This window comes from Peromyscus eremicus, chromosome 8a, assembly GCF_949786415.1.
Source record: "Peromyscus eremicus chromosome 8a, PerEre_H2_v1, whole genome shotgun sequence".
Classification (NCBI taxonomy): domain Eukaryota; kingdom Metazoa; phylum Chordata; class Mammalia; order Rodentia; family Cricetidae; genus Peromyscus; species Peromyscus eremicus.
Genome location: NC_081423.1, coordinates 81,694,617 through 81,722,027, shown reverse-complemented (window position 1 = coordinate 81,722,027; position 27,411 = coordinate 81,694,617). Strand labels below are relative to the sequence as shown.

Genomic DNA, 27,411 nt, shown 5'->3' with positions numbered 1-27,411 from the left:
GCTAACTTCAGAGAGAAAAAAAATAAATCAAATCCAGGGCTTCCTACATGCTGGGCAAGCAATATATCAACTGAGCTACACACAGCTCCAGGCCATTTCTCCCTCATGTAGCCCACCCCTCCTTCCACCCAAGAATCTCAGCGTTTGTTCCTCCCACCTGCCCGTGAAGTGAAAATCTACAGACCAAGGCTGCCTTGGCTTGCGGCTCTCCATTTTCTTCATTCATAGATACATTGTATTCACCAAGGCTGGTGTCTGCCGGATCATATGGATACTTGTGGACCCCTTTCAATGCTAGTCTTTAAGAAGAGAAACCTTGTACCACTTTGTCCAGCTTCCTTTTGTGGCGGGCACACTGGCTCCAGGTGGTTCTGCAAAACCACAGGGCATCAGAAAGCAGACTGCAGAGCCTAAGAGGGACGCTGGGCAGCTCACCCTCAAGATCAGCCTGCTGGTGTGACCATGTGTCTCCAGGCTCAAAACCTGCCCAGATGGGGCTCTGCTACTCCTCCTGGCTGGACACTGCCTCACAACATCCCGAAGACCCCTGGCGGGGAGGGAGTTGGAGTCATGGGGAGGGAGGAGGTGACTTCCCGCCTTCCACCTAACAGAACTTCCTAGAGGGTGACTCATTGAGAAGCAGGACAAGAAGCCCTCCAGGGCCTTCCAGCTTCCTCCCTGGTGTCAGAAGCCTCATTCCCAGGATAGAGGTGGCCTTCTGACAGGACAGAAGGTTAGGAAAGACAGCATGTGAACCTACCAGAGGCGTCCAGATCCACAGGATAGGTCTCCACTAGTGTCGTTTATCAAGACCCAAGCTCCCCCTTCTCACTGTCTCTGCCAACCCACTGTTTCCTCACTACAGGGCGAAGGAAGCCCGTGGCACACCTTGGTCTGGGGCATTCTCCTGATCACATGGTACATAGGAAGGGCCAAGCTGGGAGCTTGGGGCCCCCTAAACACACACCCTAACCGGCGCCTGCCAGGCTAGCACGCCACTCAACGCCCCTGCCCCCCAACACACACACACACACACACACACACACACACACACACACACACACACACCCCAGCCTGTGACTGCCCCACCTGAGCGGTTGGAACACCTCTGGGGCGGGGCCGGCCGCTGTCAGGGCCACGTGTAGGGCCTCAGGGAAGAAGGGGGGTGGGCAGAGGGCGGGCTGTTCTTAAGGCGGGTCCTGAGGTTTGCTGGCGCTTACTCTGGTATCTTACCTGGGCTCAGCACAGTTTGATTCTGGGAGCCATAAGTGAGTGCAGCAGGGGCCGCGCACAGGTAAGTGCCTTTATTCACTGGGGTAGGGGGATCCAGTCCAGCTCATAAAGAGATCTAAGGCTGTAGTCGGGGTGCAGGGGAGAAGCTGGCCTGGGGTCTTGGACACCTGGTTAGAGCCTGGACAGACCCAGGCGTCCTAACTCCCATGCAGAGCACTAAGCTTTGAGACAGGCAGGACTAGGAGGCTGTCCACTGTCCCGCAGGGCCTGCCTGATGCCCCAGGGGAGGCCTCCTGGATCTTGGGGAAGCAAGAGACAATAAGGAGGTAAACTCAAATGATGGGGATCCTGGGGTTGTGCTTTGGGGAGTCTGGGATTTCATCCTCTGCTTGGACTTGTACAGGGAGAAGATAAGTAAAGAGTTAAGCAAAGAATGACCATAAGGCTTTCCCAGGACCCCAGGAGTTCCCTGCCCCCAGAGTTTGGGGGAGGGGGAGGGAAAGGAATAAGCTAGAATCTGAAGAGGAGAAGGTAGGAGGGAGCTGTAAATAGGGCAGAGCTAACTGGAATCCTTCCTAACACACACACACACACACACACACACACACTCATGCACACGCACACGTGTGCACACACACACACACTGAGCCCAGGCACTCCTGCCTAAGACTCAGAGCAGAAAGGAGCCAGCTAGACAGTTGCCCTGGGGGTACCTGGAATGTCTAGCAACATCCCAGAGGGGCAGACAGAGCCTGTGTCTGGGGCCAGGGCTGACTTGGAAGGTGAAATGAGAACCTGCAGAAGCGCTTCCTGTCTTCAGCCTCTCCATGTACCCGTTGGTTCCAGAATCCCAAAAGGAGCTGAGGTAGGAGAGATCCACCTGTGACAAAAAGCACAGGGTGACCGTGTCGTACTGTTAGAGGCAAGAAAACCCACCATGAACCCCCAGACACGCACTTGTAGCCCAGGCAAGCCCCTCAGCCTTGTCAGCTCTCCCTGCTCAGAACTGTTGGGAAATAGGGTCAAGTGTCTGTTACTATCAGGTCACCATTAGATAGATAAAACCACTGATGTCAGTCCAGAGAGGAAGGTGTCCTATCCACAGGAGCACAGAGGCAACCTCCGGATAAGCACGTGGGCAATCTTGAATCCTGGTCGTGGGGGATACTCAGCTTCCAGTGCGCTCTGCCCAGTGTCCCCAGCTTCCTCTGTGGGGCTGGCAGTGAACCCTGCAAACTGCGCCTGGCTCCCTAGACTCTTGGAGACTATGTGGGAAAAGCTGTGTCTTGGGCTCCATGTCCTCAGCTGCCCCCAAGGAAGGCGCTCAGGCCAGCTCCCTTCCACTCACATTTATGGATATGCTTCCCTACATGGCTTCCCCACATCAGCATGTACCCCCACCCCAGGACCCAGCCAAGAAGTCTTACAACAAAGCCATAGGAGCCTGGGGTGAGGAGCAGGGGTCGGGTGGAGGTGCAGATGGTCTTGGCTTTTTGTCATTCGGCATATCATGACCCCATCTCCTTGTCCCCTCTACCTTTGAACTCCATGTGGCCGAAGGAGTTAGGATCACAAAGGGCCAAGGCCTAGATCTGAATCCCAGAGATGAAGCCTCTGTTGGTTGCTTTTGGGGTTTTGTTGTTGGTTGGTTGGTGGGTGGGTTGGTTGGTTGGGGATGAGGGACTGAGACAGGGTCTCCTATATCTCCAGCTGGCCTCCAACTCACTGTGCAGCTCCTGATCCTCCTGCCTCTGCCTCTCCAGTGCTGGGATTACAGGTGTGTCACCACACCCAATCCCTAGAGCTTTCTTGACTTTGGTGAGTCTGGGTGTCTTCAGGGGCACAATGGATGAGGACAGAGGCTATGGATGCAAGAAGGCTGAATTACCAGGGGCAGCTGTACACAGCATGGTGACCAGTGCCTGGCACCTGATGGGTGCTCTGTAACTGGGAACCCCTTATGAGGGTGCCGAACTCTGTAAGCCCCAATGTCTAAGTCATCCCCAGAACTGTCCAGTGGTTTCTCGTGCAGCACCTTGAGGCTTCACGCTCTGACACGGGAGGCAGGCAGCAAGCCAGAAGGACTAAGGTCAGCATGTCCCAGTCCCACCCAGTTTTCTCACTGCTCTGTCCCAGGACCTTTCACCTCCTCCCCCACACAATCTATGAGAAACAGGTATGTAGCATCAAGGTTAGACAATGGGAAGAACTTTCCACAGGAAAGGAGACAGAAAGCTAGGACATTTACTTTTCTGGATGAAACCCCCCAGGGAGTGACCGTCATCCGATCGTATCACTACCCAGTTCAAAAAAACACCCTCGTGGCTTTCTCTTACCTCCAGGGTTTTTTATTGTCAGCCCTGACCTGAGCCTAAGAGTCTCAGCAGAACCTAGCTAGCCCACCTGCCCCACCTGGCCCTCCATCCCAAGCGCCTCTGTTTCCTGGATACCTTTGACCTCCCATCTGGCCACTGGGCCTTTACACATGCCAAACACTGCTTTGAACACTGCCTTGCCTCCTCATTCTTACCTGCCATGCCCAGCTAGCTCTTTCTTCTTTGGTTTTGCATGTCCTCTTGCTTCTCCACAGAAGTCCTCCCTGGCCTTCCCAGCAGCGCCATAGAATCTCCCCCAAGTCCCCGAGTCCCTGGTGATACTATTCACAGCTGCTTGCCTGCCTGCTTATCCATTTTGCTTATCCATTTATCAGATAGCAGGCCGCTGCCTGGGGTCCAATCCTGCTCTGACATTGGTTGCCTACATGATCGTTGAGCCAGGCCCCCTGTATCTCGGTTCTTTTCATTGCAAAATGGGATAATAGTGGTACCTACCTCATCAGGTTGTTAGAACATCTTGAAAGGGCTGTATGTATCACTCTTAGAGCCTCTGAACCTGGTAGTTCATGAACATCAGCTAACATTCATTTAGAAATATGCACATGGCATAATAAGTGATTAGCAATCATCCTTTTAAGTCTTTAACCATCACTTGTATAGGCTTAGCTATACCAGGCATTGTCCTAAGCATATGATTAACGCTAGCTCATTTTTCAAGAGAGGAAACTAAGACAGGGAAAAAAATAATTCCTTTGTCCAAACTTATGCAGCTAGTGAGTGTCAGGGCCAGGGAGCCAGCGGAGTCTTTACCTGAATGAGCTGCTCTGTCCTTCACTGAAGAGCCAGGCAGGGGCTTCACCTACAGAGGTCACTCAGATCCCACCCTCCTCTTTCAGGTCCTTGGAGCTCTCGCGAGCAGGATACAGCTCTGGGGTAGAAGTGAGGCTGATCAGAACCCAGAAGTAAACCACTGGACTCTCTGCCCCATCATGTCCAGCTCCCTGCTGGCTGGAGGTCATGTGGTCAGCTTGACTCCCCATGAGGAATCCAGGATGGCTGTGCATCCAGCCCCCAGCCCTGCCCTCCCAGCACTGTGTCCTTACTACACCACAGAGAGCTGGGGAACCCGGCCTCTGATGGCCCCCACACCCTGCAAAGGCACCTCCGGCCGGTTCCAGCAGGCCCAGCAAGCAGAAGCCAAAGCTCCCTGCCTCCTGCAGCATCCTGGGGAGCAGGCCTCAGGGACCTCCCAGGACCTCGACTCCTGCATTGACATCTCCCTGGAGACCCTCAACCAGATGATCCTGGAACTAGACCCCACCTTCCAGCTGCTTCCCTCTGGGACTGCTGGTCCCCAAGCTGAGCATGCCAGCAGCGTCACCTCAAGGAGCAAGAAGGAGGAACCTGAAGCCTTAGGTAAGGGTTTGGGGCACAACCCAGAGGGGAGCTGGGAGACAGAGCTCAAGCAAATAAGAGCTCTTCTGTGGAAAATGAGGCACAGAGGTCCTTAGCTTATGGGGAGTATTATGCAGCCCTAAACAAACTTCTGACCTTTCTGATTTCTCTGCTGTCCAAAAGGTATACAGATTTCCCTCACTATCCAACTGTCTGGTCCCTGAGTTTGGAAACTGATAGACTCCAGGTGTGTGTGTGTGTGTGTGTGTGTTTAATGAGAACTTGATGTGCTAGCCCATGTAAGCAGTTTCCGTGATGATGTGCACATAGTAAGGGCTTCGTAAATGCAGAGTCCCTGAGCCTTACTTAAGCTCTTCATGTTCCTCTTTATAGCCTAACTGTGGTCCCCTGAAATTATTGTAGGATTTCTAGGTGACCCCTTATCCCTGTTTGGGGAACACCTCATAGGAAAGGCCCAAAGGAAATAGATGGGATGAGAGAGACACAGAACACAGGAAGTGGGATGCTGGCTCCCTGTTTGGGAGGCAGAAGGCCTGATATGAAGCGTCTGCCCATTTCCAGGGTGTAAATTCTCCCAATCCGGAGCGACTGTCAGGACGTCACCAAGTGTACAACTGAAAGTGGGGTAGCCCACCGCTTTGGAGGACAGTGAGATACATCAGAGGGCTAGTGGGACACACCCAGAACCTCAGCGCTGGGGAGGATCTTGACTTCTAGGCTAGCCTGCGCTACATAGCAAGGCCCTGTCTCCAAAATGGAAAAAAAAAAAAGTTTTTATAGTGGGAGGAGGGCTGGGAATGCAACTCAGTGATCACCTAAGCTGTCCTCAGCACAAAAGAAAAAAATAAAATCTCACTGTATCAATACAATAGCCATAAATCTCAAAGCACACATAATAGTAAAATAATGGGGATGTATAGGTTTTGAGTGCGTCTGACCTTCCATATAAGTTTGGTTTTTGTTTTGTTTTGTTTTGTTTTGTTTTGTTTTGTTTTGAAGATAAGAGTCTCTGTGTAGCCCAGACTAGTTCCTACCACTCCACCTCCCCTCCTGAACACTGCCACTGGTCAGCTTTTGTTTTGAATGTAAGTTACTTCACTATCGGTTTGCAGAATGCGGTTGTTAATAATGACCAAGTTCAGCAACCAGCTAGACAACATCTGAAATCGGCAGTCTTCAGCTCGTAACAAGCTAGTACAAGCAGACACCAGCACACATAGCTGGGGGAATCTGGAAAGCCCTGGGTGCCGATTCGGTTCCCCACACTTGAAAAATCTCCAGTGTATTCCGGGAATGAGGGAACAGCAGACTATCCATCAGGCAGACAGAAAGGTCAGGTCCCTAGGGGTCAGATAGCAGGAACGGAAGGTGCACACAGAACCCAGGATGGTTGACATCCATTATTGAGCACTTACTGCATGCCAGGCCCTGTCCTGTGCTGAGCATCTTCTACAGGATCTCATGTAGCCTAGACTGGCCTCAGTTATGTCAAGTAGCCCAAGATAACCTTGAATTCTTCATCCTCCTGTCTTCTCCTCCCAAGTGCTAGGATTACAGGTGTGAACTGCCATGCCTGACTTGTATGGAATCTTCCTATGCTACCCCACCGAGCTGAGAATTTGACTCCATTTTACAGATGAAAAACTAAGTTAATATGGGCTTGAATAAAGAACCAGTTTAGCCTAACCCCTGGGTTCAGGCTGTTCTTACAACCTTATTTATGCAAGCTCTTGACATCACCTTTATGTCTTTGGTTCCTCATCTAGAAAATGGACAAAATAAGAGTTCTGACCTCCAAGAGTACGGTGGAGATGAAGAGAAAGGACTTGTTGCCTATTGGTCACAAGTCTTGGTGCATTGAGCCATGGTAGAGTGGGGGATTGCCTGGACAGCCAGCCCCCAGGCAGTTTAGACTCTGAGATAGAAGCCAGCCCAGCACCCAAGCCCTCTGGCACCCACCAGGGGATCCTGGCCTCCCATCGCTTCCCCTCTTCCCGCCAAGCCTATTAAAGGGGCTGTCTTCCCCCACAGCAGCCTTCTGCTGCTGAAGGCCAGTCATGGGCCCATCACACCGGGCGGGAAAGCGCTTTAGACCTAATTACCATTGGCAGGAGTCAGCCCGGGGTTTTAATGTTCATGCCCCAAGGCAGGGATTCCACCCGGCCAAGGCCAGTTGGGGCAAGATCGGTATTAGGAGTCCACATGCATAGGGTGGGGTGCGGGGGAGAAGACAGCTGGTCCCTTCCTCCACCGAAGGGCTGGTGAAGAGCAGATGGCTGACAGGGCAGTGGTCCCATCAGATTTTCTGGGTACAGCCTGCCACTAGAAGCATGGGTCCATCCAGCTCGGAGGAACAAGGAATACGGAAAGGCTGGCAGTGGCCTCTGCCAGGCTGCCTCCTCCTCCCCCTCCTCTTTTTTTTTAAAAAACAGTCTTGCCTGGTAGCCCAGGCTAGCCAGCAACCAGGCAGCCTCCTACCTCAGTCTCGAGTGCTGGACTGTAGGCACCCTCATCTCCATTGTTCCTTTTGGTAGGAAGCAAACAATCCTCTCTTCCAGCCCCTGCTCACATGCTTCTCATACCCCAGAACTCTTTCCTCCTAAGACAGCAGGGCCAACTCAGGGTCCTCTCAGGGGACTTCCCTCTCCAAGAGTGGTAGATTCCTGCACTGCAGGCCCGCTGTGCCCATCTCTGTCTCCCCAAACCGTCCTGGGGGGCCACCGTTGCTAGTGAGAAAGTATTCATGGTCAGGACACTGCAGGTAATTCTGGGTGAGATCCCTTACATCTTAACATCCTCAGTGTGGCTTCAACCCCCCACTCCCCCTACTCCCTCCTGCCATCCCATCCATCTCCTTTGAGAGACCCTGTCCTCAGGAAGCAGCAGAGGCTCACCCTGCCCCTTTCTCCTCCTTTGTAAAGCTCAACCGTGGAGCTTGGCCAACCCCTTTTGACTCCCTCGGCACAGCTGCGTAGATTTTTTTTTTTTTTTTTGGTGGGGATTAGTTCCTGTGATGCATAGTTCCTGCATCTGCCCATGAAGGAAGTCATGGTGATTTCATTCTATAGATATGTTAACTGAGGTTGAGGAAGGACGCCACGGTCCTCAGTCACCCCCTACCAAGTGGCGGATCAGGAATCCTTAAAGCCCTTGTTCCCTGTCTCTCTCCCTAAAGTAGAATTTGCTTAGAGGAAGCCCACATGCTTCTCTGAAACTCAGCTCCCACCCCCAACCCCCACCCCTTGCCTCCTGTTCACCTTTCTTTAGGCTTGTCCTTCAGAGTCCCCATCCCAGAGGGATCCTGGCTCCTAGACCCAAACACCATCTCCCTTATCCTCTCTGCGACCTCCCACCCCAACCTTGGATCAGGTCCTCACATTTCATTTTCCAGCAGTTTCTGCCAGGCAAGGCTGTTTGCCAGTCCCAAGGGCAGGCTGTTTAATAACCGTCTCTCCTCCCCCCACCCACATGCCCTCCCTTCCCCGGCCAGGCCCGCGGCTGGCGCCTGCATCCACCCTACACTGCCGAGACTTGCCCCATAGGCCTGTAAACAGCGGCTGCACCCCAGGGATGGGGTGGGAGCCTCCACCTCCCCAGCCATATCCACCTCAGGACTGGGGGGCGGTGACTCACAGCTCAGGTCCCTCCCACCCTGCTCAGCTCCCAGGCAAGGTCTTAGATATTTTTTTTTTATGACCCATGAAGTTGGGGGCTAGGAGCCTCACCAGGTCAAGAGACCCACATACCAGGACAAACACCAGAAAGGCCTTGCTTGGAATGGGATCCCCCAAGAGTTCCTCTTCGTCCTAGAAGAGGCCGCTAACACAGCTCAGGGGCAGAAACTGGAGCCCTTCGGTGGTTAGTTGTGCGGCGTGGAACGACTCACTCAGCCTAGCTGAACCTTGAGTTCTCATTGGTTACATGGGGATCCATAGCATTTCAGCAGAGCCTCGGCAGCAGGACAGGGAGCAGCTGTGTTACGCGCTAGCAATGGCCTGTCTTTGGTAAAAGTTACGCAAGAAGCCTCAACTCCTACTCCCACTTAATCTTCAATCACCGGTTACCTCCTCCGTAAAAACAATGTCTGGCCTGCCCAAGGGCCGTTGTCAGGGTTAGAGGTGGTTACGGGCATAAACAGTATAACGTCTTTATAAAAAGAGAAGTTGGGGCCGGGGACGCTGCTCAGTAAAAGAGCTTGCCTGGCTTTCATAAAGCCCTGGGTTCTAGCCCCAGTACTCCAGATGCCACAGAAAACCAGATGTGGTGGCTCCTACCTGTGATCCCAGCACTGAGGAAGTAGAGACAAGGATATCAGAGGCGGTTCAAGGCTATCCTGAGCTACATGAGGAGTTTGGGGCTACACTGTTTCTTGAAAGATTTTGCCCCGCCCCCCGTCCCCCCTCCCCCATCCCCCCTGACAGGGTTTCTCTGTGAAACAGTCCTGGCTGTCCTGGAACTCACTCTGTAGACCAGGCTGGCCTCAATCTCACAAGGATTCACCTGCCTCTGCCTCCTGAGTACTGGGATTAAAAGTGTGCACCACCACCCGGTGATTTTTTTTTTGTTTTTTGTAAGTGAAGGAAAGAAACTTGCCAGCGTCCTGGAAAATCTATCTTACTCTCAGCTCTCTCTCAGAGCCTACAGTGTAGTTCCCCGAATACCTCTGTTACTCCATTCTCTTAAGCCAAAGATACCCATCTCAGCCAGTGAGGGGCTCCCGTTGGACCACCAAGAGCAGCTGGTAGGGAGTGTTCCTTCCTTGAGGAGGCCTGCCATGAACCAGGCTCCATTCATCCAGTGTTTGCGCCTCAGCACCACCCTAGAAGGCTGGGTGTAGACCACGGCTTTGCAGATAAAGAAACTGAGGCCAAGAGAGGTCTGGAAAGTTACTCAGTGCCTTCTGGCTAGAAAGTGATGACGTCAAGATTCACGCCCAAGTGTGTGTGACTGCAAACCAGGCTGTTTCTACATCCCCTGAGCCAGCATGCCTGAGTCAGCCCACCAGCCCCGTGTGTCTGATAGAATGCCCACTTCCACCTAGTACCCCGGGGCTCAGGCACCTCAGTCTCAGAGGAAGGAACCCTGAGTACCCAGGGCAGGTTGGGCTGCACCGGTTTGCACAGGAGAGGAATGAGCTGTTTTTAGTAAACTGAGTGCTCTCCAGGGCCCTACCCTAATTTCCATCCTGGGAAACCATGGAAAGGATTCATGACCCTCTAGAGGGGGGACAGCTTGTGCACCCCTAATTTCCACCACCTCTGCCAGTCCTCGCTGGCTCCTGGCTTTCATTAATGCTTTCTTTCTCCCCTTCCCCCTAAAGATATAAAGTACATCGAAGTGACTTCCACCAGATCAAGGTGCCTCGAGGGTCCCCAACGCTGCTCCAGCCCATGTGCCACTCCACCCTTCGGCTCCCCACGCAATGGCAGCCTCCTCTTCTCCAGAGACATCCCCCGAGAGACCCGAAGCAGCAGCGAGAGCCTCATCTTCTCTGGGAACCAGGGCAGGGGTCCCTCTCCCCACACCCCGTCTTCCCTTAGCAACTCCAGCCCCGGCCGGGAAAGCAGGAGCTCAGGCTCTCCACTGGCGACTCCTCCAGGTTGGGAGAAAGGGCCGAGGGCCCCACAGCGGGGCAGCAGGGTCTCCGTGCTGTCAGCCAGCCCCACGTCAGACGTCAGCTATGTGTTTGGGAGGTAAGTTCCGTGGTCATGGCCTCGCACGCATAGCAGCACACGTGTGGACACGGAGACACACACACACACACACAACAGAAGGGCACCCTGTTCTGTGAGCGAAATGCACAGACATCAAGACCTAAAAGAATACATGTTGTCTGGGCTGTGGTGGCTCAGCTCACTCCTTTAGTCTCAGCATTCAGGGGAGGTGGAGGCAGTAAGATCTCTCTGTGAGTCGGAGGCCAGCCTGGTCTACAGAGTGAGTTCCAGGACAGCCAGGGCTACACAGAGAAACCCTATCTAGGGAAAAAAAAAATACACATCTTTTCTACCGTCACAGCCATTTCTATCTCACATTCTCCTCAAAGCATTTAGAACATAATTCAGTGTTCATGGCCTCTGTTGACCTTTTGAGAATAGAGTACTCCGTTATTGAGAATAGAGTACTCCGTTATTGAGAATAGAGTACTCCGTTATTGAGGATAGAGTACTCCATTATTGAGGATAGAGTACTCCGTTATTGAGGATAGAGTACTCCGTTATTGAGGATAGAGTACTCCGTTATTGAGGATAGAGTACTCCGTTATTGAGGATAGAGTACTCCGTTATTGAGGATAGAGTACTCCGTTATTGAGGATAGAGTACTCCGTTATTGAGGATAGAGTACTCCGTTATTGAGGATAGAGTACTCCGTTATTGAGGATAGAGTACTCCGTTATTGAGGATAGAGTACTCCGTTATTGAGGATAGAGTACTCCGTTATTGAGGATAGAGTACTCCGTTATTGAGATTCACCTGCTTTCTTCCCAGCCCTCACAGGACCCATCTGGAGGGAAGGTTATTAAAATTCAGGGGTGGGAGCTGGAGAGGTAGCTCAATGGTTCAGAGCACTGCCTGCTCTGGCCTAGGACCTGGGTTCAGTTCCCAGCACCCACACGGCAGCTCACAACCATCTGTTTCTCTGGTCCTGGGAGATCCAGTGCCCTCCTCCCACCTTCACAGGCCCTGTACACACAGACAAGACTTTCACACACATAAAACAAATACTTTTTTAAATTAATAAGTACAGCTCAGGGTGTACACAGACTTGGGGGAACGAAAGCCTCCCTCCCTGCGCCACTGACAAACCCCCTGAACCTTATTTTCCGTGGTCCCAGGTCTCTGGTCTTAGGCCTCACAGTAGCATTGCACATCCTGCTTCAGGATGACTAACCCACCAGACCTCAGTCCCACACACCGACTCCAAAGGCATTGGCCAAGGCAGTCCCTGGCAAAGGAGTCAGTGATCCCACCACCACGTGTGCTGGCCTAGTGGTGTTTACCTCCTCCCGCTAGAACACTTTGCCTTGCACCAGCCACAGACATGTCCGGCCCAGGTGCTGCAGCCTCTCTGCAGGCCTTTTGAGAGTGATGAGTAGTGAGGATCCTGCTGTCTGTGATGGTTCAGTCAGACCACCCTGTCGGTGCAAGCCGAGAAAATCTAGGCTGGACTAATGGCTGGAGGTTAATCCCACTGGCTAGTTTAAATGACAAAAGATCCTTCAATCCTAGGGAGGTTCTGCACCCTGCTTCACCCTTGGAATTCAGATGGGGGTGCTCTTTGTTCTGGGTTTGGGGTAAGGGTGTATGCAATGCTCTATTTGACTCGAGCTGGGGCCCCCAGGTGGCTAGATTCCGGATCGTAGCTCTGGCCCCGAGTCACCACCCAACATCCTAATACTTGTCTGCTTTTCTCTGTAGCAGTCAGTCCCTCCTCCACTCCAGCCTCTCCAGTTACCAGTCATCTTCAAGATCCCTGGGAAGTCCAGCCAGCTCCGCTTCCAGCCTCCACAGCCTGGACCGAGGGTCCCGGTGCGTGAGACCCAGTGAGGCCCAGGTTCCCAGCAACAACTCTATACCGAACATGGTCCAGTCTCAAGCAGCCCATTGTCCTCCAGTAGCCAGGGAGCAGGCCAGTAGCTGCCCCCCATCTGTCACCAACTCCATGGTGGACATACCCATTGTGCTAATCAATGGGTACCCAGAACCACAGTCTCCCCCAGCCCAGCGGACACCAGGACACCAGGGCTCTGTCCTGCCTGGGGCTGCATCTCCCAGTCATCCCTGTCAGGCCACCAAGAGCCACAACCAGACTCTACCAGATGGTCCTCTCACTGCATCTCCAGAGGGTACGTTGTAATCCAACATCTTCAGCATCAGAGGGTCTAGTTAAGGGGACTAGTCAAAGACCAAGGGGACTTGGCAACAGCCAGTTGACACTTTTATCGACTACCCACTTTTATTGACTACCACAATATTGGTATACCAAGCATAGTGCCAGGGTGTAAGGACACACGGGGACACACAGATGGACACAATCTAGAACGAGTGGCCCAAACCAAGACTAACCGTAGAGTAGGGTCCGCACAGAGGTATCGATGTTTCATGGGAGACAGATGGAGTGGCTTAGGCAACTTGAAGGATGGAGGATATGACAGCTGAGCTAGTCAGCAACCAGAGGAAGGGAAAAAAGGCATTCCTTGCAGAGATAGCTGGGACCTCTAGTAAGACACTAAAGCAAGGAGGAAGAGGTGGGGTCAGCAGTGTAGACGTAATGGCTTACCCTGGAAGCTGTCAGGCAGGATTATGGGGCCAGAACCAGGGCTGGGCAGTTGGGGTGAGGGAGGAAACGGAGACAGACAACCCTCAGGCCATCGGAAGAAGAGGCTCGGTGACTAACTGGTTATCCCGAGGACAGCCAGAGGTGCATCATTCCTCACTCTGCTGTTCCTTCATGAATGACGAGAACATCGCGGGGGTGGGGGGGTGGGGGGGTGGGGGGGGTGGAGGCAAGCAGGGAATGGAGACGACGCATCCCAACACAGATGGCTGAAAACCACAAAAGAGCAAACATCCTCCTTCCCGGAGCCTGTGACTATAGACACCCAGAGAACCCGAAGCTGTAAACACAAGCTGAGCCGCAGCACCCTCGAGGCACACACCTCCCATGAGCAGAGTCCCAGACTCTCCTCTCTCAGCCATCTGCAGGCAGAGCCTGGCTCCTCCTGGGGGGTTCCCAGGATGACTCCTGTGTCTGTGAGCAGTGCACTATAGTCCAAGGCTCACTGCCCTGAAAGCAACCCACACAGGAAAAAAAATCACACCTCAGCTATGCCTTTAAAAGAACAACAACGAGACTTTATCACCTGGGGGCCCACGGGCCACAGATCACATGTGAAACTCAAAGAACACCTTTTTAAAGTGGGTTCTCTCCTTTCACCTTTACGTGAGTTCAGGGGGTCAAACTCAGGTTGTCAGGCCTGCATGCCAAGAGCTTTTACCCACTGGGCCATCCTGCCAACACTGTTGCCAGCTTTTGTGATAGGGCCTAATTCTGTAGCCAAGCTGACTTTGTCCTCAATGCAATCCTCCTGCCCCAGCTTCCTGACTGCTGGGATTAACAGCCAAGAACCATCCCTCCTGGTTTTATGTTGTGTTAGGGGTCAAACCTGGGGTCTCGTGCATGCTAGGCAAGCACGCTACCCACTGAGCTACAGCTCCAGTTGAGTTTTCCTCTTCAGGCTATTTGGAGAGACCCCGGAGACAGGCTCAGAAAGGATGAGTGGAATAGAATCCCTGGGAAGAGGAGCAAGACAGGTCTCCAGCATTCTCTCTGGTGGTCTCTCAGCCGCCCTCTATCCAGCCTACAGAGTGCCTCTTCTCTGCCTGTCTCCAGGTCCTGCCAAGGACATGCAGCCCACCATGAAGTTTGTGATGGACACATCAAAATACTGGTTTAAGCCAAGCATCTCTCGAGAGCAAGGTAAAGCCAGCACTGTATTGGAGGGGACAAGTGACCCAGTGACTGGCCTGTGCTGTGCAGCAGGCAGACGGGGCCCTGGGTCATGTGATAAAGAAAGTGGCAAATAGCAGCCTGCGGAAGGGTGGGTGGCCTGCTGGCCTCATTAGGAAATAGGAAGTAAGCAAAACCTGCAGAAAGTAGACGGGAGAAAGGGCTTCCTGGGCATAGGTTGTGTGACTTCTCTCGGAGGACCCTGCGGGGATGAGAATAGAGGGTGTAGAGTGGCTGAGCCTCTGACCAAAGACTGTTCCAGCAATCGATCTGCTGAGGAAGGAGAAGCCAGGTGCTTTCGTCATCAGAGACAGTTCCTCTTACCGAGGCTCCTTCGGCCTTGCCCTGAAGGTACAGGAGACGCCAGCATCTGCCCCAAACCAACCAGGTACGTACCTTTTGCTTGATCACCTCAGAATCCTCACCATGGTAGACTCTGTCCCAGCTTGACAGTGACTATCAGGATGACTCCCAGGAGGAGAGTCCTCCTCCTGGCTCCCCCAGCCACCTTCTAGCACCGAGGCACCATGAGGAGCATCTCTGAAAGGCTGAGATGCCCCCGACTCCCTAGATTCCCTGTTCCACCCTTGAGGAAGGGTAGAGAAGTAAGCTTCTAGCCTCTCCTCAGGCTGCCATCTTCTGGGCTCTCTTGCCTAGCCTGGATTTACCTCCAGGAACCTAATGTGACTAATGTATGTGTGAGCTTATCACACTTCCAATATCTTTTTTTTTTTTTTTTTTTTTTTGGTTTTTCGAGACAGGGTTTCTCTGTGTAGCTTTGCGCCTCTCCTGGAACTCACTTGGTAGCCGAGGCTGGCCTCGAAATCACAGAGATCCGCCTGGCTCTGCCTCCCGAGTGCTGGGATTAAAGGCGTGCGCCACCACCGCCCAGCACTTCCAATATCTTATCATTCATGTAATAATTTATCATGTGTCTAATAAAGAGCTCATCCTGCTGGGCGGGGGCCTTTAATCTCAGCACTCAGAAGGCAGAGACAGGTGGATCTCTGAGTTCGAGGCCAGCCTGGTCTACAGAGCGAGCTCTAGGACAGCCAGGGCTACACAGAAACTCTGTCTTAAAACAAAAAAAAAAACTAATCCTGTGTGAGAGAGCTTATCACATGTGTAATTGCTAATAACATACGTGTGGTAGTATGTTTGCTCTCCTATGATCTCACGTGCTTATCTGGTAACTCAGCACATACCTCTCCAAGGGATCTACCACGTATCGGACCCTGTGTAAGGAATCAGGCATGTAGAGGAGTCACTCACATGCAGAAACCACCTCACTGGAAGAGATAGATGAGAACAGTAACGACACTGCTACAAGGTGTCACTTAAGCACAACTGTGACTGAGTCTCAGGGGATGACCCCCAGGGGAGGAATTAAGACACAGACTGAGGATGGAGCACCCAACCTCGTGTTCTTAGCAAGGGTTTGGGGGTTTGGCTCAGTGGTAGAGAGATTGCTTAATATGGGTTACAGCCACGGCATGGGGCGGGGAGTGAGGGGGACCAGCGACCTCTGGGGCCGGCGTTGGTTTTCAAGGAAGCCTTTCAAGAGGCAATGAGCTCAAATGGAGGAGGAAGCTGGGGTCACAGCGGGGTCAGAGGGCACGCTGATGCCTGTCAAAGCCAGCCCTGCACCTGCAGGGCTGAGCTGAAGGGAAATAATGGCAGCTGGGATGGGCTGGGGGGAATTTCTAAACACAGACTCCTCTGAGCGAATGCCCTGCCACTTTGGAGCCCATGAACATATATGCTTCCTACGTGCAGCTCCTCCACGGGGAGGCAGAGGCTAGCACGCGAGTCCTCCGAATGGACCCCGAAGAAGTGGGTCAGGTCATGTGGGCCAGGCTTTGGCTAACACCGGGCTCTGAGACCAAACTCCTCCCTTTGTCTAGGTGAGGACAGCGCTGACCTTATACGTCACTTCCTGGTCGAGTCTTCAGCGAAAGGGGTACACCTGAAAGGAGCGGATGAGGAGCCCTACTTTGGTAAGACTCGCCAGCCTCCGGGCCTCTGGGGCATGGTCTCCCGCACCATGAAGGGGGTTGGGAAAGCCTTACTCACTCGGGCTTCCTGCTCCTTCGCAGGGAGCCTCTCGGCCTTCGTGTGCCAGCACTCCATCATGGCCCTGGCCCTGCCCTGCAAACTCTCCATCCCACAGAAAGGTAGGGGGTTGGGTCAGACCCGTTGGCTCTCACTAAAAGCGGCCACTTCACCCTTGTTGACGAAATTTTTTAGGGTCAGTATGACAAGTGCCTGCTGTGGACTAGGTCCCTGTCTCTCCATTTCCCACCTGTGAGAATTTAAGGTTGCCCCTTCTCCCCCCACATACACAACCCTCCTTAGACATACCCAAAGTGTCAGCACCCAGAGTCAATGAGATTGTTCAGACAAGCCTTACACCACAGTGCCTGGCCCAGAAGAGACCTTAGAGCAGCAGTTCTCAACCTGTGGGTCGTGACCCCCTGGGTGGGTGGGGTCAAATGAGCCTTTCACAGGAGTTGCATAGCAGATATTTACATTACAGTTCATAAACAGTAGCAAAATTACAGTTATGAAGTGGTAACGAAAATGATTTTATGGCCGGGTGGTGGTGGCCCATGCCTTTAATCCCAGCACTCGGGAGGCAGAGGCAGGCGGATCTCTGTGAGTTCGAGGCCAGCCTGGTCTACCAAGTGAGTTCCAGGACAGGCGCAAAGCTACACAGAGAAACCCTGTCTTGAAAAACAAAAACAAAAACAAAAACAAAAACAAAAACAAAAAAAAACAACAAAAAAAAAGATTTTATGGCTTGGGGGTCACCACAACATGAGGAACTGTATATTAAAGGGTCGCAGCGTTAGGAAGGTTGAGAACCACTGGCTTAGAGAGTCAACAGCCTTCTTTGAAAGGATTAAAGCGCCTAAATCCAACAGTTTGGATGAACAAGTCTGATATTATTTCCCCCTACACATACCACTACCACCACCCTTAAAACTCTTACCCATAGCCCCATTTCATAGACAGGTAATGAGGTCGTGGTCTTTACCTATAATCCCAGCACTTGGGAGGCTCAGGCAAAGTGACCAAGAACTTGAGGCTCTGTAGTGAGCTCCAGTCCAGTTAACACTCTGCTGTTAAGACTGATAAAAAGAGAGAGGGAGGGAAAACAAATGAGGTTCCAGGCTTAAGTAGCTGGTCCACAGGCCCACAGAGTCCACCCCAGGCTCAGGTCAGCAGCCTCATGCACAAGATGCAGCCCGAGCTCCCAGACCGAGGGGGTCATCTCAGTCGAGCAGGAGTGAAGTGGAGAGGGAGCAGGAAGAGCCCTAAACAAGCCATGGAGACACAGCATCCCTACTCTACAAAGCCTGGGGTGGGGGGGCGGGGTCCAAAAGAAGAGGTCAGGGGCTTGTGAGGGCAAGGTCAGAGAAGCAGGCCCAGACCTGGGAGGCGGGAGGGTAGGGGTGGAAAGGGATCAAAGCCTTGCAAGCTAGGCAAAGTGGTCCTCATTTCTCTAATTGAGGCACTCACACCTGGCTTCCCAGCCTGTCACTTCCTGCGGTGGGGGCGGCTGTGGGAGGTGTTCAAAGGGATTCTTGAGGGCTGCTCCCCTGAGAGGGGTCCACTCATTCCTCCCTCTCCCCTGGGGCATTTTCCTTTGCCTCTGTTCAGAACTGGGAGGCGCAGAACCAGCCTTGGACTCCCCCACACACGGCCAGACCTCTTGCCTGAAGATATCAGCTGGTGAGTAGTATAGGGGAGGCACCAGCTCACTGCACCCGGATACCACTTCCCAGCCCTACGAACACACACACACACACACACACACACACACACACACACACAGACTCACACACAGACTCACACAAGCCCACACATGCTTCCCATTACTGCTTTGTTTCTGCAGCCTTAACAGCCCGCTGCACACCCCCCTCCTCGGTCTCATAAACCAAGAGATGAGAGGCCGCCGCCGCGGGCCAGGGAGGGAGGAGAGAGGACTGGGCACAGGGAGGGGGGGGTCTGGTAAGCCGACACCCTTGCACATATTGTACACATATCTGTAATAGGATCTCTTTGTGTTTGAGATTCCTGCCCTGGTGGTGGTCTCCAGGTCTGGACCCTCTGTGGGGGATGAGATCTGAATCTTAAGAATTTCAAAGGTCCCCACTTCCAGAGGCCAAGCATCCATTAACACTCAGTGATGGCTCCTGCTTTGTGGTCCCCTCCCACAAAGCACAGTGGCTCCCCTCCTCCTCTTCTTTCTTTCCCTATTCTCATCAAGGGGGTGGGATAGCCATAGGTAGAGGAAAAGAAGTTTTGGTCACCCCTGGACTCCTAGTCTGTTTTGTGGCTCTAAGAGGATCCCACTGGATTTCTGAAGAAGAAGAAAGGCATTCCCTCTGCCCCGTTCCTGTCCCTGGGCGTAGGAAGGATCGAAGCCCAGTGATACACACACACTATAAAACCTTGGCTACAGACCTAGCTCAATCAATATCTGTATCCCACAGGTTGCCACACGCTGTACCTGAACTCTGTGAGTGTGGAGACCCTGAGCGGAGCCCTGGCTGTGCAGAAGGCCATCTCAGTCACCTTGGAGCGGGATGTCCTCCCCACACCTACTTTGGTCGATTTCAAAGTCACTGAACAGGGCATCACTCTGACGGATGTCCAGAGGAAGTAAGAGCCTCTGCTAACTCCTGGGCTGCAAGGCTAACAGAGCAGAGCTGGAGGGAAGGCTGGGGACAGAGGTCAGGGCCCCAGATCTGAAAAGGCTGGCAAATGCTGGGTGATACCAGACAAGATCCCTGCCTTCCCTAGGCCTCCCTCATTGAGACCAACAGGGATGAAGTTAGGCAGTTCCCATTGGGTGCTGATTAAGTCTGTGTGTAGGCCAGTCACTAATGACTCCTCAGACACAGAGTGGAATGAACTCACCCAGGGACTTGGGGACTCAATCTAGCCAAAGCCTTCCCTCACTTAACCAGGAGGGCAAGAGTAGACCAAGCTGTAACCCCTGGCCTCAAAAAGTGAATGGTATGGGCCTGGGAGGCAGAAGATTCCAGTATAAGAGCATAAGGCATCCCAGCACTCGGGAAGCAGAGACAGGTGGATCTCTGTGAGTTCGAGGCCAGCCTGGGCTACCAAGTGAGTTCCAGGAAAGGTGCAAAGCTACACAGAGAAACCCTGTCTTGAAAAACAAAAAAAAACAAAAAAAAACAAAAAGAGCATAAGGCAGATGTAGTCCATGGAAAGAGAAAGACGCAGCAGCCTGTGTGCCCGGTCCCAGGAGTAAGAGAGAAAGCATGCAGGTTTTAAGACCCTACGAGAACAGGATGGGGGAACTTTGGGGAAACCAGAAATCCTGAAGTGGGGAGCACAGTATAAGAATAGGCCTTCACCAGCCTGGCTTTTCTTCCTGCATCTACCCAGGCTGTTTTTCCGACGACACTATCCACTCACCACCCTGCGCTTCTGTGGAATGGACCCTGAGCAAAGGAAGTAAGTTCCAGGTTGAGCCAAGCTAAGAAGGCCGTGCCAAGCCTTACAGTATCTGCTGACTCTGAGATTGAAATAGCAGAGACAACCTGTGAACCCTAAGAGGTTGGGAATCAGGCCCGGTGGGGCATGGCAGAGGTGGAGACGTAGCTCCCACCGTTCACTGGGGTCCTGAGGTGCAGGGCAGAGCCCCATCGCTCACCCCTGTCCTGTTCCTTTCTTTCAGGTGGCAAAAGTACCACAAGGCTTCCAGGTAAGCCCCTCCCACCACTCAGTGGCGGCCCTGTACCAGAGACCCAGACTAAACAGAAGGAGGGTGGGCCAGGTGGGGTAGCATACACCTGTAATCCCAGAATTTAGGAGGCAGAGGCAGGAGGATTACTATGAGTGCAAGGCCAGTTTGGTCTATATAGTTAGTTCCATGCTAGCCTTGTCTCTGTAGTCAATTCCAGGCCAGCTAATCATGGATACATAGCGAGACCCTATTGTAGGTGGAGGTTTCTGTCCCATTAGGCAGCTCCCAAATAACTACACAGAGACTTATTATTGATTATAAATGCTCAGCCGATAGCTTTGGCTTGTTACTAACTAGCTCTTACAACTTAAATTAACCCATATTTATTAATTTGCATGCTGCCACATGGCTCATGGCTTGTTACCTCATTTTCTACATGTCCTGCTCCCTCTGCATCTGGCTGGCAACTCCGCCCTTCTTCTTCCCATCATTCTCCCAGTCTGGCTCTCCCGCCTAACCTCTTCCTGCCTAGCTATTGGCCAGTTGGCTCTTTATTAAACCAATGAGAGCAACACATCTTCACAGTGTACAAAAGGATTATTCCACAGCACCCTATCTCAATAGAAATAAGGAAGGAGGGGAGGGAGGGAGAAGAAGAGGGAGAGAGGGAGGAAGGGAGTTTCCCTTTTGTTCTTAAGAGCCTTTGTGGTATGGCTCTTACAAGATCCCCCAGTCTGGAGTCTTAGGTGTCATGCCAAAGGCACAGGTTGTATCTCAGAGATATATAGATGATGGTCAAGTATATCCTTGCCCTAATGGAGCTTCCAAGTCTTGTCCTTAGGAAGCCCCATTCAAAATGGAGACCTGGAGCCTAAAATAAGTGATCGCCCAGTCTGACAAGGGAGGCACCTTCTTTCTTTAGCTGCCCCGTTATAAGAGGGTGCTGAAAGTGCTGGGGAGATTACTCAGTGATGAAAATGCCCACCACTCAAGAGTGAGGAGATGATGTCAGATCCCAGAACCCATGTAAAAAGCCAGACAGCGTGTCTATCTATAACTCCAGTGTTCGGAGGCAGAGACCAGCGGATCCCTGGTGCTCATTGGCTGGCCAGCCCAGCTAATCAGTGAGCTCTAGATGCAGTGAGAAACCTTGTCTCAAAATTAGTAGAGAGCAATTGAGGACGACACTCAACATCAGCCTCCACACACATGTACGGACACATGCCATGTCCACACAAACAGGTACACACCACACACATAAGACATGGATATTGAAGTCAGCTGGCTTGGGGAGAGACAGTTGGGCTCAGGCTGAGTGTCCTTCCCTTCCAGCCCTCCCCTCAGCAGGATGTCTCACTAGCCCACAACCCCACAGACTTATCTTCTCTCACCAGGATCTTTGGGTTTGTGGCCAAGAGCCAGACAGAGCCACAAGAGAACGTATGCCACCTCTTTGCAGAGTACGACGCGGCCCAGCCAGCTTTCCAGGTCATCAGCCTGGTGACTGCTCTACTTCAGGACACAGACAGGGTGTAGGAGAAGGGAGTTGCCTGTGTACCTTCCCTGACATCTCAAGAGACTTGCCCTAGACATGGAGCTATGGCCACATTGACAGACCTGACCATTGGACCTGAGGATCGATCAAGTTGAAGCCTTTGAACCTGCTGTGACCTTCAGCAGTAACCTTCACCCAGCTCTTGGGCCTCCGTGTCTTCAGTTATAAAAAGAGACCCATCCACCAGACAGCTGTTCCTCAGAGACTCCGCTGGGAACCTTGACTGTGCTCCTCCATGCTGCTGAAGCCCACCCACATCCAAGACTCCCTGTGTAGACCGCCTGCAATGACCTCCTGGCTTTGTTAGCTTGAACATTCCCTACGTGGCAGGTTGAGCCAGAGACCTATGACCCCGGCCTCATGGCAAACAGCAGGTGCTGGGTCACAACCCGTAGGTTTCCTGGCTGGAAGCTGGTAATGATGTGTGCAGTTTGGGGACATGTTTAGTTTCCCTCATACCTGTTTCTTTCCCCTGTTTGCTGGAGAGCCACCTGCCCAGGATTCTTTTGTTTTCATTAGGGACTGGGAATGTAACTCAGTTGATAAGTGTTTGCCTGACGTGGCCGAGGGCTAGTCTGGATCACCAACACTGCAAACCTGGCACAGCAGTGAATCCTTGATCAGAAGTTCAGGGTCATTCTTAGCTACATAATGAGTTTGGCCAGTCTAGCTACATGAGACTCTGTTGAGAAAAAGAAGTGGACACACACACACACACACACACACACACACACACACACACACACGGGGAGGGAGGGCGAGTTTCAGTAGTTTTCAAATCTCACCCAATGAGCATCAAAACCTTCACTGCAGAGACCATACTCCAACTCGGGCCTGGGGGTACCACTCCAAGAAGAGCTGCTGTGGGAAGAGCAGGCGATTACAATCCAAAATCTATGATGAAGAGACAGGGTCAAGGGTCTCGGCCAAAGCAGACCTGGCAGCCACAATGCATGTACCCTATAATGCAACCCACTTTAGCTTGCTCTGGGGGACCCATCGGATGCAGCAGGTCGGAAAGTTGTCAGAGTCAAGCCTGAGTACAGAACGGGGGTGAATTTTCCTACCCCTTGCTTCTTCCACTCTGCAATCAAGATTCTGTCCGTGTGGCCCTCTCTAGTGAGGTAGTCAAGATATCTTCCCATCTTGAGATCTAGTTGCTGCAGTCTGATCAGCTCCTAGCCATCCAGTGGAACTTTCTGGATTCCTTTGATTTTAGGTATAATTTACCAAGGTTTTGGGATCTTTTTCCTAAGAGCATAATAAAAGATCCCTAGTCTATACAGTTACAAGCTTGTGCTCCTGTCTAGCTTTTTCAACTATTCTGTGATGTTGGCCTAGGATTCTGAAGGCTCGCTTGGCTGTGGCTGTGGCTGTGGCTGTGACTGTGGGGCTAGCTTAATAGAAGACCCTTGTCCCCATGGTCAGAAAAGACTCGGCACTGCTCATATTCTTACTGTCTAACCCCTCCTTCCCAATACATTGCAAATGAATACCACCACCACCACCACCCCTCTTTGCTTTCAATTTCTTGATAAGCAAGTGCCCCAGAGCAGGTATCACGGCTGCCTGGCATTGTAACCCACATCTGATGGATGGGGAAGAGAGACCCTGTTACTATAGTAGAATACAAGTGCATCTCTCTGCTCCAGCCCCAAACACACACACACACACACACACACACACACACACACACACACACACACACACACACACACACACACACGTGAGGCCCCCTGCACAATGTGGCATCGCCAGCCTTACAACCACAAGGGGGCAGCAGAGAGTCAAGAATGCAAAGAGGCGGCTTCCCCAGCTGGTTGGAAAAGTTGGGCCCTTTCCTCCCACACCCAGCCAGCCCTGCAAAAGCTGTTGCTCTTCGTCCAGCCCGCCTGCCTCCTTAGGAGACTATTCCACGGCATGCAAGGGGAAGCTCACAGAAGAAGCCCACTGTAACTCAATGTGGAGTAAGTGTCTGCCCCTTCCTATCAGCCCACAGAGCACCATTGTCTTTGGCCAAGGTCAGACCTGAGGGATTATGATTTCCACTCAGGAAAAGCACATCCGACTCCTCGGGGTGGGGGGTGCTAGGCTAGAAGTACAGGCTAAGACCAGCCCTAGCATTAGATCAGGGTCCGAAGGATATTAGCCAAGTTTTCCCAGTTAATGCCCAATTCTGGGCTTAGCAGGGGGAGTCCTCCACACATACATACCACCCCACCACCACCACCCATGTGCCTCACATAAGATGGTCCTGGACATTCAGAGCTATCTCCTGAGTCCTGAATAGAAAAGGGGACCCAACAGAGCAGAGTGACATACTTGAACACACCATGTGCATGTGTTGTTCACTAAGGCCAGAAGAAGGTATTGGAACTCCCCTGGAGTTGGACAGTTGGGAGCCACTGTGGAGTGCTGGGAATTGGACCTCGTGAGCCAATGCTCTTAACCGCTGAGTTGTCTCTCCAGCCCCCCTGGTAGTGGATTTTTTGTGGGTTTTTGTTGTTGTTTTTAATGCTTGTGGGTGTGTGAATTCAGGCATGTGTGGGTACATGCATGGCATCGTGTATGTGTGGAGGTCAGAGGACAACCTTAGATGTGAATCCCCACACTCTACCCTGTGTGAGACAGGGTCTGTTGTTCACGGTTCTGTACACCAGGCTCGCTGCCCAAGAGCTTCCAGAGAGTCTCCTGCCTCTGCTTCCCATCTCCCCATAGGCATGCTGGGATTACAGATGTGGACTACTACATCTGGATTTATGTGGGTCCTGGAGACCCACATTCTAGGCTTCAATGTTGCATAAAGAGGGCCCTATCCACTAAGCCACATCCCCTGCCCTGTTGTTGTTAAATTTTTATTTTGTTTTGGAAGCAGGGTCTCACTCTGTTGCCCAGGATGGTCTGAAACTTATGACAGTCTTCCTGCCTGAACTCTCTATGCTAGGATGAAAGGCATGAACCACCACACCCAACTGTGAGAAAACACTTTTTCTTTTCTTCTTTTTTTTTTTTTTTTTTTTTTTTTTTCTTTTTTCAAGACAGGGTTTCTCTGTGTAACTCTGGCTGTCCTGGAACTCACTCTGTAGACCAGGCTGACCTTGAACTCACAGAGATTCACCTGCTTCTGGAGGGCTGGAGTGCTGGGATTAAAGGCATGTGCCACCACCACCCTTTGAGAAACCACCTTTTACTGGAAGGGCTCCTATGTGTTCACGGCAATGAGGAGTGAGTTTTATGTTTAATCCCACTCTTCAGATTAGGAAACTGAGGCTTGGAGGTCACCTGCCCAACAAGTAGCAGGGAAACTGAATTTCTGGTCCGTGCCAGTCTTCCTCTCCAGCATCCTTCGGCAGGTAAACGTGTGTGTATGAAGCACAGGAGTATGAAAACGTGTTGTATTCAATGTGGCTACATGTGAAGTCCACAAGGAGCAGATGAAGGAGGTCCAGGGCCACCAGGACCTTCAGTGCCTGGTCAAAAAAAAAAAAAAAAAAAAATCTAGGGAAGGATTTTTCCCCATTTTTTTTTTTTTTTTTTTTTTTTTTTTTTTTTTTTTGGTTTTTTTCGAGACAGGGTTTCTCTGTGTAGCTTTGTGCCTTTCCTGGAACTCGCTTTGGAGACCAGGCTGGCCTCAAACTCACAGAGATCCGCCTGCCTCTGCCTCCCAAGTGCTGGGATTAAAGGCATGGGCCACCACCGCCCGGCCGATTTTTCCCCATTTTTAAAGAATGGCTCAGCTATTAAGACCCCTGGCTTTTCTTACAGAAGACCCAAGTTGGCAGCTTACAGCCACGAATAACTCCAGTTCCAGGGCATCTGACACCCTCTTCTGGCCTCCATATGCACCAGACACACATGCAGTACACTTACATACACATGGGCCAAAAAAAGGTAATTACTCTTGGTGGGAAAAGCTTTTGATGTCTCCCTGTGACCTCTAGGGTGAAGTCCAAACGCGTTGCTGTGATGCATGTACGTTGCGCAACCTGTTCAACAGTACACAGTGGTCCTGGGGCTAATCTCTCTCTCTTTTTTTAAAAGATTTACTATGTGTTCTGTGCTTCAGAAGCATGGCTGTGGGGCAAGAGACAGGATCTGAGGCCAGTGCTGGCAGGAGTGTGAGAGGGTAAGGGATCTGTGAGAACTCGGAGTTCAGAGCAGGCCAAGAAACGCCCAGAAGAGGGGCTCTAACCCTGCTTGGTCTGGGCCTTAGTCCTTGTTTCTCCGTGAATTTAGGAGGACCACGTCGAAAAAACCAGACTGGAGATCCCGTCACCTTCAGCGCAGGTTACTATAACAAACAACCACATCGCGAGGCCTCAGACATTAGATACTGACTTCCCATAACCCTGGAAGCTAGGTGGGGAGATCAGGGTACAGCATGGCCGGGCTCCGTGGGACACCCTCCCTGCCTCAAAGACAGCTCACACAGGTTCATCCCAGTGATTGCAGGCAGGGGAGAGAATTCACACTTCTTAGAAAGCATTGGTCCTGCCAGGCAGTACACAGAGAGGAGAGGATGGTTCAGTGGGTAGAGCACTCAGGGAGGCAGAAGCAGGCAGTCTCCTGGGGTTACAAAGTGAGACCCTGTCTCACCAACCAAAGAATGAAAAATACTATGTGCTGAGCTCTAGTGTAGGGAGTAAAGAAATGGGGGCACTCGGGCAGACACCCTCTGTCACCAGCTCCAGCTGCTCAGGACATTCCGAAAACCCACCTCTTCTATTTCTACCTGGAAACTGGCACGTCTGCCCCTGAGCCTCCCACTCTTGGGGGCGTTCAAACATCAGAGCTCCTTTCACTGTGAATCCCTAGGGAAGCACACTCTCCCACTACCAGAACTGTCCTTGAGACCCAGCAGGGCCAGGACAGGAGAAGAGAGGACAAGAATCCCCTGGTTCTGCTGCCCTAACATCCACCAGTAGGCTTTTGCTCAGCTGTCTCTCTTTTTATCGTTCGTTTATTCATTCAGCAAACACTCACTGAGTATCTACCGTGTGCCAGGCTCAGGAGAGCGAAGGGGAAACACGTAAGAACACATGTGCTTTAGGTAAGCAGAGAAGTAAGTGTTTTGGAAAAGTACGGTGAAGGAAACACACAGACATTGAAAAGGAAGGTGGATGAGCTGCACCCGCATGGTGGCTGGTGCCTAGAACCAGCACTTAGGAGTCCAAAGAAAGAAGCTTACCACTAGTTCAGGGCCAGCCTGGTCTACCGAGTAAGTTCCGGACCAGCCTGAGCTACAGAGTGAGACCTTGTCAAAGGACGAAAGGGAGAGAAAGAAGGAGGGAACAAAACAAAGAGGAAAGGAATAAAAGGAAAGGGGGGGATGCTATACATAGGATGGCAGAGGAGCTGCCAAGGGAGGTGACATTGAGCAGAAAGTTTAAGAGCCGACAGTGTAAAGAAGCGATTCAGGCAAAGGGAATGGCACGTGCAAAGGCTGGCATGGGTAATAGTAAAGAGGCCGGAGAACTGTGTGTGAGAAACCTGGGGCAATCAAAGGGAGGCTCCTGAGGATGTATAAAACAGGGTCAGATTAATCCTTCCCACTGCCCTCCTCTGCTTCAGAGCCTAGTGTATCAGAGCCAGGATTAAGGCCCAGGTTTGTGGCCCCAGGCACCTCCCAGATGCTCACACAT

The 27,411-nt window shown here is 52.0% G+C and overlaps 1 protein-coding gene across 1 annotated transcript; it reads left to right on the top strand.

The window, feature by feature from the left end:
- The first annotated feature begins 1,234 nt into the window (after nucleotides 1-1,234).
- On the top strand, nucleotides 1,235-23,061 carry Tns4 (tensin 4). Its single transcript, XM_059269674.1, has 13 exons — nucleotides 1,235-1,294; nucleotides 4,466-4,985; nucleotides 10,306-10,678; nucleotides 12,401-12,828; nucleotides 14,376-14,462; nucleotides 14,755-14,880; nucleotides 16,397-16,489; nucleotides 16,589-16,666; nucleotides 18,156-18,227; nucleotides 18,992-19,160; nucleotides 19,914-19,982; nucleotides 20,206-20,232; nucleotides 21,609-23,061. The coding sequence occupies exons 2-13, from the start codon at nucleotides 4,559-4,561 to the stop codon at nucleotides 21,748-21,750; spliced, it is 2,091 nt and encodes a 696-aa protein (XP_059125657.1). The 5' UTR covers nucleotides 1,235-1,294; nucleotides 4,466-4,558; the 3' UTR covers nucleotides 21,751-23,061.
- Nucleotides 23,062-27,411: the final 4,350 nt, after the last annotated feature.